At 38.1% G+C, this 20,362-nt stretch overlaps 2 protein-coding genes across 2 annotated transcripts in view; both read right to left on the bottom strand.

The window, feature by feature from the left end:
• Positions 1 to 5,481, bottom strand: part of LOC107670276 (protein tyrosine phosphatase type IVA 2) — a 54,436-nt gene extending 48,955 nt beyond the window's left edge. The window contains exon 1 of the mRNA XM_016462821.1: positions 5,346 to 5,481. The gene's annotated coding sequence lies outside the window, so the exon portion shown is untranslated. The remainder of the gene's footprint in view (positions 1 to 5,345) is intronic.
• Positions 5,482 to 8,458: 2,977 nt separating this feature from the next.
• Positions 8,459 to 18,711, bottom strand: LOC107670268 (collagen alpha-2(VIII) chain-like). Its single transcript, XM_016462814.1, has 3 exons — positions 18,603 to 18,711; positions 17,816 to 17,980; positions 8,459 to 10,113 (listed from the first exon to the last, which is right to left on the bottom strand). Exons 2-3 carry the CDS (start codon positions 17,961 to 17,963, stop codon positions 8,459 to 8,461), a joined length of 1,803 nt encoding a protein of 600 aa, XP_016318300.1. The 5' UTR covers positions 17,964 to 17,980; positions 18,603 to 18,711.
• Positions 18,712 to 20,362: the final 1,651 nt, after the last annotated feature.

Genomic DNA, 20,362 nt, shown 5'->3' with positions numbered 1-20,362 from the left:
ACAGCGGCATTACAAGATGGAAATATAGACTAGATTTACATTTTACATTTGCTCTGTCCAACGTCCATGACACTAACTCACTGCGGAGTTGCCCGTTTTAATCTCTGAATGTGTTAACGCTGAATGTGCACTTGGATGGTTAGATACATGATGGGCTAGTATAAAAAAAATAAATAACTTAAGGTCTTTCCAGCATTAAGGTAATCCTGCTTTTTTTTTAAATCATCTTGTCTCAGTTACAAATTTGACTGGTAAATGATAAAAAATGATGGCCCCTTTTGCATTGCATTGCATATCAGGGATGACAGATTGATAAAAAGACATGCTATTTATGACTAGATGTAACTTTTGATACTTCGCGGTAAAAGTGGCTCTCTGATTGACTTCGCCCTATCAGTGCGGCTCTCATGAAAAAAATAGTGAAGACCACTGACCTACAGTCTTACAAACATTTACAAACTGTATCCGGTCTGATAAGAATGTTAGATTACATTTTATGTTATGTTACGTTGTGTTGCATTTTCACTGTTTACAATGGCAGGGCCTGCCATCTTGTCTTTTTGGCTTGTTGTTTCTGTTTGCACTTTAACCCCAAGGGGGAAATCCAGATCAAATCCCAGAAGGGAAAATCAAAACAAAATAAAGTTAAAACTTGTTTTGAACAATTTCTTTGTCATCTGCAGATTGATTTTAAGTAGGGGGGAAAAATCTATTTAAATCGTAAATCGGATTTTTTGTGAAAAAAATCGGGGATTTTTTTTTTAGGCCATATCGCCCAGCCCTACACACCGGGCAGAAAATGTATCAATTTAACAGCAAAGCTCTGATTCGGGGATTAGAACTCTTGATATCTGGCAACCGCACTCATGAAAGCTCACGTAGTAGAGGTGTGTAGAGCAGTCTGCAATAACTTTTTGTCTCCTTTTTTTGATCTTCTTGATCTTTTGATATCTTTTTGAATACATTTTAGTCTCGTCTTATTTCGTCAACGAAATTGCATGTTGATATAGCAACCCTCTACATTGCGAGTAAATCACTCGCATATGCGACTAAATCTTACTCTGGGCGACTAAATTATGTCTAATATTAGCCACTGGCTAATAAATTCTCAGATTTTACTCGCCAGTGTGTGAGTTGGAGGCTAAGTATAAGTTTAGCTCAGATATATTTTCACTCGCCAAACACTCTCTGACTGAGCGCTTCAGACTTTCACTCTCCGCCAAGCGATCTGTGCTGTTTTTCAGTTCATCTGAATGGATGTGCAACGCACCTGTATTTAACGTACCGTAAACTCTACTGTGAAGGCGCACGACTCGCCATCGCTTTGTTTCACACACACGCAGCGAGAGAGGGAGAGAGAATTGACGCGCTACCTATGCGCGCTACATGTAAACGATATTCTTTGTTGTATTTTGCTGTCAAATTAACGTTCCTTTGGAATTCTTCAGCCTTTAAGAACTACCGCTTTCTCCGGTAGTGGGCAGAACTAATGCGCAATAAATATATATATATATATATATTTATTTATTTATCAGTCTGGCGAGTAAACAAATAAAATTTACTAGCCAATGGCGATTCAATTGCCAAGGTGTTCGTAGAGGGCTGTACAGTCTTAGTTATCGTTTATTGACCTTATTGTCCTCTCGTCTTCGTCTCGTCTTAGTCATGGGAAAAAAGCTCGTCAACGAACATTTTTCGTCATAGTCTTCGTTAACGAAATTAACACTAGTGCACGCGCCCGCCGCTCATTCAGTAAAGATTAAAACTTAACACAGACTCTCAGGACGGACCTTTATGCAAAAATGGAAATGCTCGCGTGAATTTGTGACATTTATACATAAGGATATGACCGTTAACTGAAAGTTTTTGCGCTAAGGACGCACACGCATAATCTGCCAAAGCGCCTGACAGAGCAACCCATTACGCTAATGCACCGGCTGAAGTTGGACGTGCACTGTGGGCAGACCCGACTAATCGATAATGAGAATCGTTGTCGATGATTTTCATAATCGATAATAATCGATTAGTTGTTGCAGCCCTAGCCTAGTTGCAGATCTGCAAGTGCTTTTGTAATAATATTTTAATAAAAACATAAAAGTGCCATGAAACAATGTATTGGTAGACAATACAATGAAGATTAAGACGATATATAAACATTTTAATTACATATAGTGAAGAGCTTAGTTTTCAGTATATTTTCATTACCACATCATGATGTCAGCTAGCTTTGATTTAAAAAATAAAAATTTGGTCACTTCAAAATAACCTAGTTGTCCCTCAAGAAAATGCACAGAAAGGATCTAAATAAAAAGGCAACTATCCAAGATTATGTTTACTTAAGTTATTTTGCTCACATTCATTTAAAGGAGACATATTATGCCCCTTTTTACAATATGTAATATAAGTCTCTGGTGTCCCCAGAATGTGTCTGTGAAGTTTCAGCTCAAAATACTCCACAGATCATTTATTATATCATTTTGAAAATGCCTATTTTGAGTGGAAGCAGAAACACGCTGTTTTTCGGGCCTGTTTCTTTAAATGCAAATGAGCTGCTGCTCCCCGCCCCTTTTCCAGAATAGAGCTGCGCCTTTACAGCTTGGACCTGCTAAAAACAACTGTTTTGGTTCTGAATACTGAGGCTGGGACTCTAAACAGTGTTCTGTGCTCGTCTGTGCAGCCAAAGACAGAACAGTTAGCATGTTTGCTCAAACTTTCACCATGGCATTAGAGCTGGTATACCGTTGTCGCTTGCGAAATCAAAATAACGGCGACGTGGGTGGAAATTGATAGAGTAAGGGGCGGTAATATTATAATGAGATCCCTTTGCCATGTCTGGGCCATTACAGCTCGGACCTGCTAAAAAGCTTCTGTTTTGGTTCTGATTATCATGTTTATTGCTCTGAAATCATGCGTTATAAACCATATGAGTTTAAACTTCTGATATGCGGTTTTCTGAGTGCACACATACAAAGCACAGGACAGAAAGCGGCTGTCACAGCATGTGAGTACTAAACGGGTGGAAATTGATAGAGTAAGGGGCGGTAATATTATAATGAGATCCCTTTGCCACGTCACCAAGGGAGTGAAATCAGACGCGCTCGTTTTTCCAGACGCTTGCAGAAAAAGGCTTACCAAAACAAAGTTACTAGATTAATCTTTTTCATGTTTCCTTGGTTGCTAGATGCACCAGGGACCTGATTATAGCACTTAAAACCTGGAAAAGTCAGATTTTCATGATATGTCACCTTTAAAATTGTCCCAATTTAGCACACATAAACATTCTGTCAATCTACCAATGAAACGTCCATATATGTACATTGATGGTGATAAAATACACTGTAGCATATTCAGACACCTATAAATTGCTTCTCCAATAAATATTTCCACACAAAGGTATTCATTTTATAATTCAATGTAGATAAGGGAAGGTCAAAGCAATAAAAAGCAACCTTGTCACAGCTTCAGCACTACAAACAACTAAGCTTCACCTTACAAAAGCAAAAAAAAAAAAAAAACCCTGTCAGGTGAAATCGCTCCTTATATTACGCAGATACCGCAAACTCTAAAACATGTCCTGACTTGTTCCCACCTGGCAATTTCACAACTTCTAGATTCTGCATGTCCATCTCAAAAGCCCTATTCGCACGGCATTCGTATTACCTGGTGACCTCCAGTCATTTGAAATAAATGCGGAGGTTGTCTGTAATCTTAATCCCGTGCGAATCGGCCATGTCTGTAATTTGTAAAATAAAAATTCTCCCGCAAATAACCTACCATATTTCGCCGAACACCCAGGTCCTGTGATGATAATAGTCCCGTGCAAATCGGCACCTCTGTGATTTGGCCAGCATTTGGCGGGTCGTATTATCATTATTCGAGGTTTTTGCTTCATGTGCGCCTTTTTTATCCATCTTTCGCGAAGAATGGAACTGCGTTGGAGTGTTTGATAGTATTTTGGGTGCTGTCATATCGCTACACCATACAATTTGCAGAAAGAGAAAGCTAAAAAGGTTTTAAGGTTAATGTGTTAAAAATAAATATTATTTTAACCTGGTGAAATGTAAATGACAAGGCGCGAAACTATATTAGTTTCTCTTTTTTAATTAATCTAACCGGACCATAGAACGGTACTCTCAAAGCCTTGACATCGTATCCGTGAGATAAGTCAGTAAATTCGAGTAAAATCACAGGCATCGCTTATCCCGTGCTAATGCACCAAAAGACAACAAGGCATAAGCCACTGACCAACACCTGTACAGTTTCCTTGTATTAATTACACAGGAACAGGATGAGAACAGGTGGGAGCTTGAAGCCAGGTGACTCATAAAATACTACACAGGGCACCTGAATACCACATTTGGGGTCATGTCATGCCAACAATAAGCATCTCATTCTGGGAATCGGCTGGAATCAGATTCCACCCATACATCATCTTACCTGTTCTACAAGCTTGACATTTCAATACTGATGGCTTACCAACTAGTTCACTACGCAGTTTAGGTCTAATGCTAGGTCATCAGTTTACAGTTTAACCAAGTGCTGGATACGGGAACGATCACGGGTCGTCCATACTTCAAAAGGGAAACAATAAGTCAAATTCAGTTAAAATAAAGCAAACGTGAATAAGAAGAAACTAATTACACGCACGTGAACTGGCAAGGCTTGTGTGGCAAATTTTGTGGTACACTAAAAAGAAACTAAAATTAATGGCTCTAATCTTCCACGCTTTGCATAACCATTGAACCACTGAAATCAGAAACATTCTGGAGTGTGACGATAAATTGTTATCTGACTGAACTGACAGTTATAACATTAGCTCGCTGGCTAACAATTCAATCTCAACCTCTCTGACCCTCACAGCCGCCCAACCCGTGAAAAATGACCAAGTGACCATTGTGTTTTATGTCCAGACACAGAATTAACCATTTATCTACATTTATAATTACAGCTATAAACTGTCTTGAGTAACTTCTTGACACGGTCTCTGGCTGGTGATGAGACCGCTAGCAAGCGGCTAGTCAGCGCATTCCAGAAAAGCTGGACAGCCTGAGGAGAACCCCAGACCTTTCATTTATCGACAACAAATATAGTAATGACCGACAAACTGTCTCTGACCCTGTTAAAAAAACGTCTAGCCGTCAAAACGAATAAAACAGGCAAGTATGGAGTTTCCGTTCAAACGTACGCGGGCAAATGGCTGCCACCCTCGCGAGCTCCTTCACCGGCTGAAGCGCGAGCTTTCACAGCTACACTAGAAACGGTCAAACAAGCGTCTCGGGTAGTCGTTATTAACGTCTCCCTGGCATATTAGAGGCGGAAGGCGAGTGATAATAGGGGATACTTACAAAGAACGGGCCAAACATTGAAATCCCTTGGCAAACCCCGGAGAAAGTGCACGTAGAGCCGTAACCGCTGTGAGGGTGAAGTCGTGTTTGTCGTTCTCAGTGAAAACTGAACTGAGATGAACTGAAGGGGGAGGAGTCGGGCAGCAACTGCGTCATCTTTGCGCAAGAGCCTGTTGACGTTTTACGAGGACTTCTTCCAATACTTTGTGGAACGTGAAATATTGTTCATTTAATCCAAGAATGTACATATTTACGAGGAATTTATTCCAATACTTTGTGGAACATTAAATATTGATTATTTAATCCAAGAAAACAAATGTGTGACCACCTCATTTGGAAGTATTAGATTTGAAACTGGTTTATATATTCACAAAATGTAGAGCAAGTTAAAGGTGGATGAATCCTTATAGGTGTGATACCTGTGAAGCAGTTTAGCCACCTTTATATGATCACAGGTGACCCTGCAAGGAACACTAAAATGGATGTACACTCCCCCTAGTGTTAGTCACAAATTTCTGTACAAAGCTGAAAAATATGCTTTGTTCATATATTCTTCCGCCTAACAAAACCTACACACTGTAAATATGTGGGCTTAAGTATTATAACATGGGCCTATAATATGCCACTGGTAATGATTTTAAGATTAGGTTTTAATTCACATATTAGCCTTGGTCTTATTAGTTAAAGAGAACAACAAAAGACACCCTTGATCAAGAAAGTCTTTATTGATGTTGCATCAGTACTGTCAAGTACTTGTAGATTTTGTACGAGCTGACAAAATATGTTAAATCAAAGAGTGCATTTAATACCCAAAACGGATTGCATAAAGTGAATGCAGTATGACAAAAGTCCTATAGATTGATAGATACATCATAAAAGAAAGAAAGAAAGAAAAACAATGGTAGTGTGTACTACAAACTCCTCGATGCTGTTAAATATAAGGTTATTTGTACGTTCAGGGTTTCGGTAGTTGGACATTCCTTACTGGACTATCACAAATGTATAAATATGCCTTCATTAAATTTATGTGCAAATGGGATTGGTTGTTTCTTTTAATCTGATTGAACATGAATAAATATCCCGTGAAACAGAATCAAGGCTTTTTTTTATCCTAGTTTGTTTTAAATTGACAAAAGGAAGCAACATAGTCTAAGAAGTTTTTCTAAATTGCAGCACAACGAATTTTCAAATCTTAAATCCATTGCACAATATACACTCATCAAAGAAAATATTAGTCACAGTGTTAATATACAATAAAAAGTCACATACATGATGAAATGAAAGATTTGGTGCCAAAACATCATTCAAGAGTAAATAATCTGAACAATGTCATGGAACAAATTTAATGTAACGGTGTACTGAATGGGCAACCTCAGTGAGTGGGTGCATTTTAGTACTGACACTCATAATTTCATAATTCTACATGCCGGTCAAACAAACAGAAGTGAGAAAATGTCTTTCAAGAGGGACTTCAAGCCTCATTTGCTATTTTTCATTCACTTCAGTAAATGTGCAAGGAACTTTTTCTTTGTTTGAGGTTACATTTTAACCTTTCATAAACACCACTGGAGCAGTGGGTGTGATTTATCCAAATCATGTAACTTTTTGTCAAAATGTAAAAGATTAGGACATGCATTGACTCATGTTAATGTCAATCATGTCTGTGTAATTACAAGTCTCAGAAGAATGTAAAAAACCATCAGTCAATTGTGTCATTGTTAAAGCAGCAATTAGAAAAGCGTCATAGATTGTAAAACATTTAGAGTACACAATGCAGTAGTTTGGATTTTGTGTTGGAGAATTGATTTGTTACATAAAAAATTCAGAATTATATTTTCATATTCTCAATCTACTAGTAGTCCCTTACTCACCAACGTACTCTAGGCTATCCTAAGATTTTATGTATTAGCTTTGATGTCATGATTTTTTAAGTACACTCTCAGAAATAAATGTACAAAGGTGTCACTTTTTGAAAGGTACTAATATGTACACTTGAGGCACTAATATGTATGTAATGTGGAAGAAATAAGGCACAAAGGTGTACCCTTTGAAAGGTTACCACCCTAGTGACAGCTTTTGTAACTTTTTTCTGAAAGTATATGGAATTAGTGTCACAGAAATTGCATATTTGTTTTGTTAATGCAGGCACTGTTGTACAGCAGTCCTCTTGAGGCCTTCAGGATCACTACTGATTTAAACCTGGCATGTTTTGAGCAAAGAACTCAGTAAATCATCAAGTACATTTTTCCTTAATAACTCTCAAACACAATGTAGTTGTCGAAGAAACAGACAGATTAGCACATAATTTCTGCTTTAACACAGTAAATCAAACAAAACATACATACCTAATGACTAAAGCAGATAGATATTAACCTGTCTGGCATTAATAAGAAAAAACAATATGGAACTGAAGATTATTCTTTAAATTATGGATGTATTTAAACATACAAATACAATAACAATGCTGTATAGAACGTCTGCATTCTAAAATGTGAAATGTGGCACAAATCAAGTAGCCTGTGTTATATGAGGGAAAGATATAGGTGAATTCGACTGCAACCAGGGGAACACACAACCCCAGAGTCAACGTGATGGAGCTCAATGGGAGTCAGAACATTTGGCAACGTGTGCAGTCACATGGGTAAGTCTTTAAACGGTTACCTACACATTGCAAAATACTTAATAGTCTGATTGCGATAAACAACAACAACTACAACGACATCAATAAAATAACACCAATACATCAACATCAACAAAAATAACATAACAGTTATAATAAAATTATCATATAGGCAGAAAATGACAATACTTGAAAGTAAAACAATGATCAAATCGGACATTTGAAAGAGAGGGTGAAAACAGAGACACAGCATGAATTCTCCATCTTCTGCTTCGAACTCAGCGTCTCCGTCGTTCAGCAAGTCTTTCTTGTAATCTAGTCGCTGTTATTACAGATGTTACTGCAGGTCACTTGAGCAAGCAATTCTCCGCTGTGACGGACCGTTATGTGGGGCACAGGAGGAAACCTGAGAAGGACGAATGGATGTACTCAGTGGAGTAGAGCCCGTTTGCTTGGTCAGAGGGCATTTGCACCCAAACCTGGTCATTCTCTTTCAGCTCCAGTACCGCACTACCTGATGCCTGGTCCATATAGCCCTTCTTGTACTCATCATAGGTGTATGTGGAAATTTGATCGGCATTCCAGATGGTGGAAATGGTGTCGTCAAAATGGCGGTAAAAGCAGGAGCCACAGAGGCAGAGAGCTCAGCCTGACCAAAATAAGGTTTCTCACCATTTGGCTTTGGAATGGATTCTCCTACAATATTTGGTCCTTGAACCGCTAACTGATTTATATCACCACTTGGTGGGCCGGGAAGCCCAGGAGGTCCAGGCGGACCTGGAGGGCCCTGCATACCGCTAAATCCAGGAGGGCCAGGTTTTCCTGGAGGTCCTTGTGGACCAGGCATACCTTTGTCTCCAGGCTTTCCAATTCCTTGGGGGCCCGGTGGACCTTGTTCGCCTTTCAACCCTGGAATACCCTGAGGTCCCATATGACCAGTGGGGCCTGGGAGTCCAGGGATCCCTGAATTGCCACGTGGCCCAGGGGGTCCTGGTAACCCATTCTCACCTTTTAGACCTGGTCCCCCAATCAAACCAGGATTACCTGGCAGTCCGATGTGACCCGGTTCCCCTTTAGGTCCAGGTTTGCCTGTGGCTCCGTTGAGACCAGGAAGGCCCTTATCCCCTGGCAGGCCAGGCTTTCCTGAAAGCCCACTGGGACCCTGATCTCCTCTAAGTCCTGGCAAGCCCGGAGGTCCTTGTGGGCCTTTCTCTCCCTTTAGACCAGGCATCCCATGTTTCCCTGGAAGACCCATAGGACCTTGTGGACCTGGAAGTCCTGGCTGTCCAGTTGGCCCTGTATCTCCTGGTAGACCATCCATCCCAGGTTCTCCTTTGTCACCAAGGGCTCCTTGTAATCCACCAGGACCTCTATCTCCTTTCTGTCCTAAAAACCCTGGTTTACCATAGCCAGGGGGGCCAGGAAACCCAGGAGTTCCTCTGGGGCCAACTTCACCCTTTGGACCAATTGGGCCTGAGTTACCTGGAGCACCATCAAGTCCAGGTTTTCCCACACCAGCTGCCCCTTGCTGACCTTGTAGTCCAGGAGGACCAGCTTCCCCTGGGACACCTTGAACTCCTGGAAGTCCTTTATCTCCTTTTGGCCCTGCTTGTCCAGGCAGCCCATCAATCCCTGGTTTACCCAACCCAGGAACACCTGGAGATCCTGAAGGTCCTTGAAGGCCAGTGGGTCCCCTGGGACCTGTTGGACCTGGCTTTCCATTGCCATTTTCCCCTTTTGGTCCTTGTTCACCAGGAATACCATGTCCGCCTTTAGGCCCCGGGTCACCTCTTGACCCTGGTGGGCCTCTAGTCCCAGGTAACCCTGGTTTGCCGTTCAACGACAGACCTGCTGGTCCAGGTGGTCCTGGCTGACCTGGAAGTCCACGTGGACCCACCTCTCCATGAGGTCCAACCTCACCATTGAGTCCAGGAGGTCCTTTAGGTCCCAGTTTTCCTGGTAACCCTGGTAGTCCTGGTTTTCCAATCCCAGGGAATCCTGGAGGCCCTGAAGGACCTGTTTGACCATTGAGACCAGCTTTTCCTATACCTGGTTTCCCTGGTAATCCAGGAGGCCCAGGTGGTCCCCTTGGTCCTGGCTTCCCTTGAGGACCTGGCTCCCCTTTAATATCCATCATGGGTGGAAACTCTGCAATAAAAAAAGAAAAATTAATAACTTCATAACTAAATTCAAAAAATAAGATTTTACCAATAAAGACACACATTTTATTGTCAATGAATCACTGTGCCATCAAAAAATATTGTTTGTTTCCATGTAGAGGGGACACTAAAGTGCTAGTGAGACTACATTTATGCGTTGTGTTTTACTCAACATTATGCTCAAGTGTCTGCTCAATGGCAGCTACACAGGTATGCAATGAAAGCCTACAGGGGAAAATGAATGTGTTTATGGACAAAACATAAACAAAGGACAAGGACAAAATTCTCGAAAGCATTTGACCTCACTGGAATTTCAGCAAGGGAACTGCAGTGATGACGTTTGACTGCCATGTTTGTACTAGGAACAACAAGTGAGGAAAACACTGCAAAGATGCATTCACTTCAGTTCTCAATAAAAGTTTTGAGAGATGAGTTCAGAATTAACATTACATTACATTTAGCCTTACCTTATGACAGATGTGTCCTGACATATTCAAAAGTCCATGTGGCATCAACATGAGAGAGATAAATCCTTAGCCTAATCTCCAGCTAAATTGGCCAATGTTAAAATGTGCTTTATACTTTTCACTTCAGAGACCGTACCACACACAAACACAAACGGTTGGGCTTCTAGTATGTCATTTCTAAAGTAATTTATTTGAGGAATATATTTAAACAATAAGTTAAATGAAATATAATCTACCATAATTATCTCATAGATGTTATGGCCCTTGAGTACCTAATATATATCTATCCATCCACTTCTTAGCAAATATTTTTTATGTCCTCATCTGTATACGTAATAGAATAGTATACTATATTTGTGAAGCGCCCTCAAGTGGTAAAATTATTTATAGCATAGGCCTAGTATTCAACATGTCTCAACTGGTTTAGAGGAATAATTTATATCATTACACTTTACATAAATATATAAATACAAAATTACACAATAAAAAATCATGTTCTGTAAATTCCATTTACTTAATTAACCTGATACAATCACTGTGCCACCTTAAACTCCATGCTCCAAAATAAACAGACAACTACAAGGAATTTCCTAAAATACTGGTACTGGACAGAAGTCAGTCTAATTTAGAAATGGTCAGCAGGAAAAAAAGCACTGAGCATATTTCTCTGAATAGTTTCAGCACAAATGCTCATGGGAGGACTTGTTTTAGGGAGGTTGGCTCTGTATTTTAGAGAGGCTGGTTATCTATACCCAATAGCAGGTTTTATTTAGTATGTTTTTGTTTCTTTTTTAATGAAAATTTGTGTTAGGTTTCAACTGGATTAGCAAAGTGCAATATCACAAACACTTCTCAAAAAAAAGTGCAAGTGCAAGTTTCAGTGCAAGTCTTCCATTCTCCACTAGATGGTGGTGAGCACACAGCTTTTCTTTAGAGATGTTTTGAATCTTAATTGATCTTGAAGGTCTCCTATACACTTAACTTTAGTTTGTTTAAATTGTTCAAACTTCAAGTACATTAATTGCAGTTCAATAAACCATAATAAACAATGTGATCTATATGTGCAAAATAAAAATTCAGTCATAATTTACTAACCCCTATGTTGCCCAAACCTGTATGACATTCCTCCTTCAGCGGAACAGTGTTTTCAAACAGGTTTGGAAAAACATGAGGGTGGGTAAATGACTGAATTTTCCTCTTTGAGTGAACTATCCCTAAAAGTTGAACTATCAGCAGCAGTTAAACCAATCACATCCAAGGAAAACGTACCTGACCACTTCTTGCTCTTTTCTCTTTGCAGTGTTTTATCCTTCTCTCTTTACCTGTGAAACAGAGACCTCCTATGTATCTTAAGCACATCACAACAGCTTTCATTTGGCATCCTGGATTTCTCATCAGCTCAAGACTCTCTTGACCCCTCCTGCTTGTTTCTGACACTGTTTTGACACACCCTTTGATTCCCTTCAGGGTCTGGACTATATGGACCTGTGATAGGGCTGTGAATCGTTGGGTAGCGAATCGATTCGATTTTCATGATTCATAGGTTTTCGATTCGATTCAAGAACAATTTTTGCAAATTCAGACCGATTCAATTCGATTCAATTCACAATTAAATTCGATTCGATTCGATTAACGATTCGATTCTGCATTCTTTAAGTGCATTCACAGGATTATTTAAATGCTTCCCCTAAATTCTTCAAATGCTTAGTCAGGGGGCAAATTGCACAGCAACCTTTATGGTTAGAGAACCATAGGTTAGAGAAAGAGAGAGAAAAAAACACTTTTGTCCATTGTTAGATGCTAGTTTAATGATGCTATGGCATGACATGGCATATGTAGAAATTTATGTAAGCCAAGATGTTAAAAAAGAGCGTTAAAAGTATTATGTATAGGCTAACATTTTGTCACACCAGGGGCATAGCCATCATTTCAGAAGTGACAAAAATGTCAAATACATTAATTTTATGTATGTATGTATGTAGGCTATGTATGTATTATTATTATTATTATTATTTTTTTTTTTTTTACAAGGAATTATTTTCTTATCTCTTACTTTGAAATCATTTGTAATCTATATTTTTTTTCCTAATGGCAATTTTATGATTGTTTTATATACTACGATTATTTCAATTTTCTGCACAGAATTGGGTAGAAAATATACTTTATAGTTTCTGTGCTGTAATAAATGGTATGTCAATTAGCACTGCATCATTCATAAATTTTATTTATTGTGTGTATTGTCTTAACGTTTCACCAGTTCATTCTGCTTTTTATTCATCTTATGCTGGGTACACACCACAAGATAATCGGGCTGATTTTGGGCCGATTTCTCCACTTCCGACAATCCTAGGTAATGTCCCGAATCATTTGTAATCTATATTTTTTTTCCTAATGGCAATTTTATGATTGTTTTATATACTACGATTATTTCAATTTTCTGCACAGAATTGGGTAGAAAATATACTTTATAGTTTCTGTGCTGTAATAAATGGTATGTCAATTAGCACTGCATCATTCATAAATTTTGGTTCTAAAGATTATCTTATCAGATTTTCCTGTGGTGTGAGGTGTGTTAAGAGTGACTGAATCTGCTCGGAAGAAGGTCGGAGGCACCACGATCGCGAATCGAATCAGAAATCCTGATGTGTGGGGGGAACATCGCGGCACACCACACACTATAGGAGCAAAACGGTTAAATCTTGGATTTTTTGTCCTCATGTTTGTGGTCTCTCACATTTTGAAGATCTTATAAGATTTAAAAAATATTTTACTGTGTACCCAGCATAAAAGTGATGAACTTGGCTTCATTAAAATTATCTGGAAGATTCCTTGAAAGGAAGGTTAACAGGAAGCTTACTGCTGCCAACAGTCCAATGTATCCCAGCAGCATAGAAAAACCAGCCACTGAGGCAAAGGCACATTCATATACTATTTTACAGCGAGTATACTGGTTGTTTTTATGGGGTGTTAGAGTTATTGTCTTAACGTTTCAGTTCATTCTGCTTTTTATACAGTTTAGCTGCAGATATAGCCTGGCATGTCTTATGTTCTATGTGCGCGAGATCACTTCTCTTTCAGTGCGAAAACTTCTTTATCTCATTTTCATAAAATAAAATGCTATAGTATTTAACGTTTCCTCTCCATCAGCTAATGATGATTCTGAAAGAAAACGTGCCCGATGTCTGTTTGCTATAGCAACGAACGCTACTTTCATGCATCTGATTATCACATAAACCTCGCGCTCTTATTTCAAGGTTGTTGTTAATGCTCTGGTTATTTTAGTTTCCTTCGTACATTCGGTTCAACAGCATTGTTAAAACACATCATTCAATGGAACTGTGCGTATGCTTTAGACACTTACATTTTTGCTCCGTCCATGCAATAAATGCGGAGCCTTCGACTGCTCAGGTAATGTCGTCGGCATGACGAGAGCCATTAAAAACTACAGAAAAAAATGTGTCAGTGAGATGAACAGAGCGCGAGCTCAATCTTGTGACAGTCACAGGCAGTAAATAGTGGAACGCGTGAAGGAGAGATGCGAGGGCACGAACACTGTTCAAGATCTCCATTAATTCGTGCTTGTAGTAATTTAATGTTTATATATTTTGAAAGCATTGAATCGCTATAGAAATCGCGATTCATTCGATTCTTAGCGTTTTAAATCGATTACTGTCCGAAATAGACAATTCACGATTCAAAAATCCATGTTTCAAGATCGGTGCATATGCATTGTCAGGGTTTGTAGGCTAATCGATGCATCGACAAGGTCGCCGTGATTTTGCCAAGTAAGACATGTTCCTGGATCAACATCTTTTGTTGATCCTGGATCAACATTACTGTCCAAAAATATAGACTAAACCCAATCCCTACCCCTAAACCTACCCATAATTTATTCCTAAAATCAGTGTGAAATCAGTGTGAAATGATAGCTCATTTACAAGGGTGTAGAAGCACCTAACCCTGATCGTAAGCCTAACAGATATTTCCTGAAAAGTTATCCCTCAATTCTGATTGGTTAATTGGAATGTTGTTCCTGGATCAACAATGTTGATCCAGGAACATGTTGTACTTGGTGAAATCATGGTCACCACATCGACAAAACGAGTGAATCGTTACACACCTAACCTGTGATATACTGCTTAGAAGGGTGGTGACTTCACCCCACCCTGTCCCTCTTTTCCCTCTTCTTTCTCCTCCTGTGACACTCTCACAATGCCCTCTCGTATATCATAGAGGGGAGAGGAGTCAGAGAACTGCAAACCATTCTTGTCCTCTCTTATTGTTCATCTCAGTGCTTCAGTCTGACAGACTTCTGGCTCAATTCCCCAGCTCTTTTATGCTTTAGACACTTACATTTTTGCTCCGTCCATGCAATAAATGCGGAGCCTTCGACTGCTCAGGTAATGTCGTCGGCATGACGAGAGCCATTAAAAACTACAGAAAAAAATGTGTCAGTGAGATGAACAGAGCGCGAGCTCAATCTTGTGACAGTCACAGGCAGTAAATAGTGGAACGCGTGAAGGAGAGATGCGAGGGCACGAACACTGTTCAAGATCTCCATTAATTCGTGCTTGTAGTAATTTAATGTTTATATATTTTGAAAGCATTGAATCGCTATAGAAATCGCGATTCATTCGATTCTTAGCGTTTTAAATCGATTACTGTCCGAAATAGACAATTCACGATTCAAAAATCCATGTTTCAAGATCGGTGCATATGCATTGTCAGGGTTTGTAGGCTAATCGATGCATCGACAAGGTCGCCGTGATTTTGCCAAGTAAGACATGTTCCTGGATCAACATCTTTTGTTGATCCTGGATCAACATTACTGTCCAAAAATATAGACTAAACCCAATCCCTACCCCTAAACCTACCCATAATTTATTCCTAAAATCAGTGTGAAATCAGTGTGAAATGATAGCTCATTTACAAGGGTGTAGAAGCACCTCCCTGATTGTAAGCCTAAAACAGATATTTCCTGAAAAGTTATCTCTCAATTCTGATTGGTTAATTGGAATGTTGTTCCTGGATCAACAATGTTGATCCAGGAACATGTTGTACTTGGTGAAATCATGGTCACCACATCGACAAAACGAGTGAATCGTTACACACCTAACCTGTGATATACTGCTTAGAAGGGTGGTGACTTCACCCCACCCTGTCCCTCTTTTCCCTCTTCTTTCTCCTCCTGTGACACTCTCACAATGCCCTCTCGTATATCATAGAGGGGAGAGGAGTCAGAGAACTGCAAACCATTCTTGTCCTCTCTTATTGTTCATCTCAGTGCTTCAGTCTGACAGACTTCTGGCTCAATTCCCCAGCTCTTTCTCTCCCTGAAGAATCTCAGTCATCCAGGGCCTAAAAGGGTGAATAAACTAAACCACTGTGCCACTTTAGTGCAAAAAACAAAACGAAAAAACAAACGAAAATGTATATATATATAAATAAGCTGATATATATATATATATATATATATATATATATATGTGACCCTGGACCACAAAACCTGTCATAAGGGTCAATTTTTGGAAATTGAAAAGCTGAAAGCTGAATAAATAAGCTATTCATTGATGTATGGTTTGTTAGGATAGGACAATATTTGGCCGAGATACAACTATTTGAAAATCTGGAATCTGAAAGTGCAAAAAAATCGAAATATTGAGAAAATCACCTTTAAAGTTGTCCAAATGAAGTTCTTAGCAATGCCTATTACTAATCAAAATTAAGTTTTAATGTATTTATAGTAGGAAATTTACAAAATATCTTCATGGAACATCATCTTTACTTAATATCCTAATGATTTTTGGCATAAAAGAAAAATCTATCATTTTGAATGTATTTTTGGCTGTTGCTACAAATATACCCCAGCGACTTAAGACTGGTTTTATGTTCCAGGGTCACATATCAGCTTTTAAACTAAGCTGATTCTTACTCACTAACCTCTTGCAATCCAGTTTAACCAACCAAATTAATTTGTTCACGAAATAGGTGTCTTTATGAGTGAGTAGCTGTTTTTTAATTAATTGAGTGATTTATTCTCATGACTCATTCTTAAAGACAGCCACTTATTTTGCTCCTGAATGAATCTGTTTTTTTAAACAAATCAGCTGAATGAATGATTCAAATGACTCACTCAAGACACTCTGTGCCACCTACAGCTGTAACAATGTATATTGCAAGAAAGAGTCACTGAAAAATCTCCACTAATGCAGACACTTACAATATGTCCTTAACAAACACATACACATAGAGTGATACGAACAGTAAAAATGATCTGTGTTGTCTGACCAGAACTAATTCTTATATAAATGGGCATCAGATGTGGTGTAATCGAGTGTACATAATATTTTTAGGCATGTTCATGTTGTTACCTCATACCATTCAAAAGTTTGTGGTCAGTAAGATTTTATTTTGAAATAAATTAACCATTTTATTCAGCAAGGACACATTAAATTGATCAAAGTGAGGGTAAAGACATTTATAGTGTTACAAAAGATGTCTATTTCAAATAAATGCTGTTCTTTTATTTGATATTTTCTATTTATTAAAGAATCCTGAACATTAATAATAATGGACCCTTTTCGCAGACTGTGATATTACGTTTTAACTGTTATCCGCATCGCAAATCCAGCAAAGTTTTTTACATTTTAATTTAAAAAAATGTGTATGTACATTTATAACAATTTACTTTGTTTTGTATTACCTTTGCATTAAATCACAAAAAAACTATACCGCTGTGCGGCTGTCTCTAATACAGCGTCTATGGAAGTGAAGGTAAACTGAAGGTAAACTGAAGGTAAACTGAAATGTCAACATCGTTTTCTCTTCTGACTGCTGTTATCAGTCTCTCTCTCTCTATTTTTTCCTCTTTTTAAAAGTCGTGAAAACATTATTGTGGATTTTTTCTGTAAAAAAATATATTTTTGTAGGCCTAGCCTCCCATTCACCGCTACATAAATTTACCCAACTATAACGACGTCCACTGCTGAGAAATACGGAAAGTGAAAAAGGTAAATAGAATGTTTAGGTAAGAAGGTAAGAAATGTTTATTGAGCAGCAAATCAGGAAACATTGCCATCACAGGAAAAATTTGATTTGAAAATATACTGTATTTAAAAAGAAAACAGTTTATTTTATTTTTTGAATATGAATGTATGGCGGGATGGATAGGAAAAAGATATAATGATGGATAGATGGATGATTTTGTTAATTGCAAACACTTACCAAGATACTGGCCCTTGCCTTCTCTGAAGGGTGGCCCAACAGGCCCCTTCATCATGGGCTGCACATATTTCATCTGAGGCATGGGGGCGTAACCTGCCCCCAGGGCATGATTCCCCAGCGTTAGCAGGACACAGAGCACTGTCAGCATTGTCACTGGCTTTCAAACTGCAAAGAGAGAAAGATAATTGATTCACTGCTTTTAGATCAATCAACTGGTATTTTAGCTAACAATCATTTAAAAAAAAAGTGTTTAGGCCATATTTAACACATGAAGGCTATTTATACTCTTTCACAACCCTAATAAGGCTGCTAAATGAGGCTGCATGATTTGGGGGGAAAAATAAATAAAATTGCTAATAAAAATTGTGATTTAAAATTTGATAGACAATTCCAAATTTGCTGTGCTTGTTTGTAGGGCTGCACAATGTGGCCAAAATGTTGTGATTATATACTGTATCAGTATGGCTATTATCATTATTATTATTATCAACAACAACAACAACAATATTAATAATAATAATAATTATTATTATTTTTATATAAAAATTCTAAAAAACTAAATAAGAAATATTACTATTCATAATATTTGACTGTAAATAAAATTGAATATTTAAGAAAAATAATAATGTAATACTTTTGTTACATTGCAACTGCACAATTACAATAATAATATTTATGGATGTCTTAATTTAAACTTTTATTTTGGTGGAAAATCACCAATGGAAATTGTGCAGCCCAAGAAATATCATCTTTTTGCTGGGTGTTATAGCAGGCATACGTTACTCACTGCACATGTTTTCATCTCCTTTCAAAGACTGAGTTCTTTACTCCATGTTCTTTACTCCTAATCATTTTTGGATACCCGTTCAGTTTCTCTTCACATTCCCGTTTATGTTGGCCTTACCAATGTGCTCGGTTGGATTTCAAAGTCCTACACCAGTCAGCATTACTGCCAATAGGTGTAATACTGAGTGACAGTGGCATACATAAACAGATCTCCATGTGCTAGCCTGATCAGCGATGCCTGGCACGGGATACAACACATGAAAGGCCTTCTCGGCTATCATATAGGCTACAAAACACTGAGAAAATAACCCCTTAAACTGGTCCAAAACTGAAAAAGCAGAAGTAAAGTCCTTCAGGTTAAACTTTAGAAGTGAAATGTTATTTTAGGCCTTGTTTCAGTACTTCGTGGAAAAATCACAGAATCTATGGGTTCAGTATTTTGGTGCAGAAAAGCAGCCTTGTCAGACGTACATGGTTTCACTCGAGGGCCTTCAGAGATGCTTACAACAAAAGCCAAGAGGATCTTCCTACACGTCTGGCTGTCAGACGGGTCACTGGGTAGAATTATTGACCCCACACAAGTTACACCTGGGCGATGAGGTACGGATGCCAAAGCCTAGGTAGGGCTCAGTGCCTCAGCGTTTGTTTAACCAGTCATTCCCCAAGACAGCTGCAGATGTTTGCTTTAATTTACTGCAGGAAGGAATGATAATTTCATCCTCATGTTACTCGCACCAAATATTTACACACATTTGATCAGGTGCATGGTACAGACCACTGGCTTGGAGATGAGGTGTGCTGATGGCATCAAGTTAGGGTCTAACAGTGGGGATATTGAGGATGTCAGATTACTTCTGTCTAATCTTGCATTCTCTTGAGCGTCTAACATCCACATCAGCAGTTGTCTTGAATGTCTCTTTTTTTACCAGCTTTCATGGATTACATACCAGTTGATCTCAATTGCTGCTTTCTCTTCCATTTTAAAAGCTGACTCATTTTCTTATCTTAATCATCCATGATTATACGCTTAATTGCATTTTATTCTTTGCATTTAGCATTTTCCCTGTAAACCCATCAGAACTGGGCTGATTCTTAAAACATTCTTAAAACATTCTTAAAGCGATAGTTCAGTCAAAAAGTAACATTTGTCATCATTGACAGATGATAAGAAATAAACAAATAATGTCGTTCCAAACCTGTATAACAATCTTTCTTCTATGCAATATAATTGATTTTTTACATTTTTTTTTTAGATTTTTAGATTCTTCTCAATATCTTGTTTTAGGAAAGTCACATGTTTGGAACAACATGAGATTGAGTTAAAATCTTTTTCCCCTCTTTTCAACAAATGTGTTCGTAAGCTTCAGAAAATATTGATTATCAACCTCAGGAGAGAAAACTAAATATTAAAGTACCTGTTTTATTTTTTTGTATTAATTTTATATAAACAGTGCTGGTAGTTTTGGATGTCCAAATATAGCTTTTTTTAATCTTCTATAACAATTCAATATATATTGTAATTAAATATATAATCAAGCACAAAATATATTATTTTGTGTTCTGCAGAAGAAAGCAAGCCATACCGGTTTGGAATGACATGAGAGTGAGTAAATGTTGACAGAATTTAATTTTGTGGGGAATAAAATAAATAAATATAGGATAATTAATATATAATATAAAATAAACATATTTCTATACTTCAAATAAATAAATACACATTTTCTTAATATTTTCTTAAGAAAAAAGTTACACATTTTTTTT

This window comes from Sinocyclocheilus anshuiensis, unplaced genomic scaffold (assembly GCF_001515605.1).
Source record: "Sinocyclocheilus anshuiensis isolate Anshui unplaced genomic scaffold, SAMN03320099.WGS_v1.1 scaffold913, whole genome shotgun sequence".
NCBI lineage: Eukaryota > Metazoa > Chordata > Actinopteri > Cypriniformes > Cyprinidae > Sinocyclocheilus > Sinocyclocheilus anshuiensis.
The sequence above is the reverse complement of the archived record's forward strand: the minus strand, read 5'-3'. Positions and strand labels throughout refer to the sequence as shown.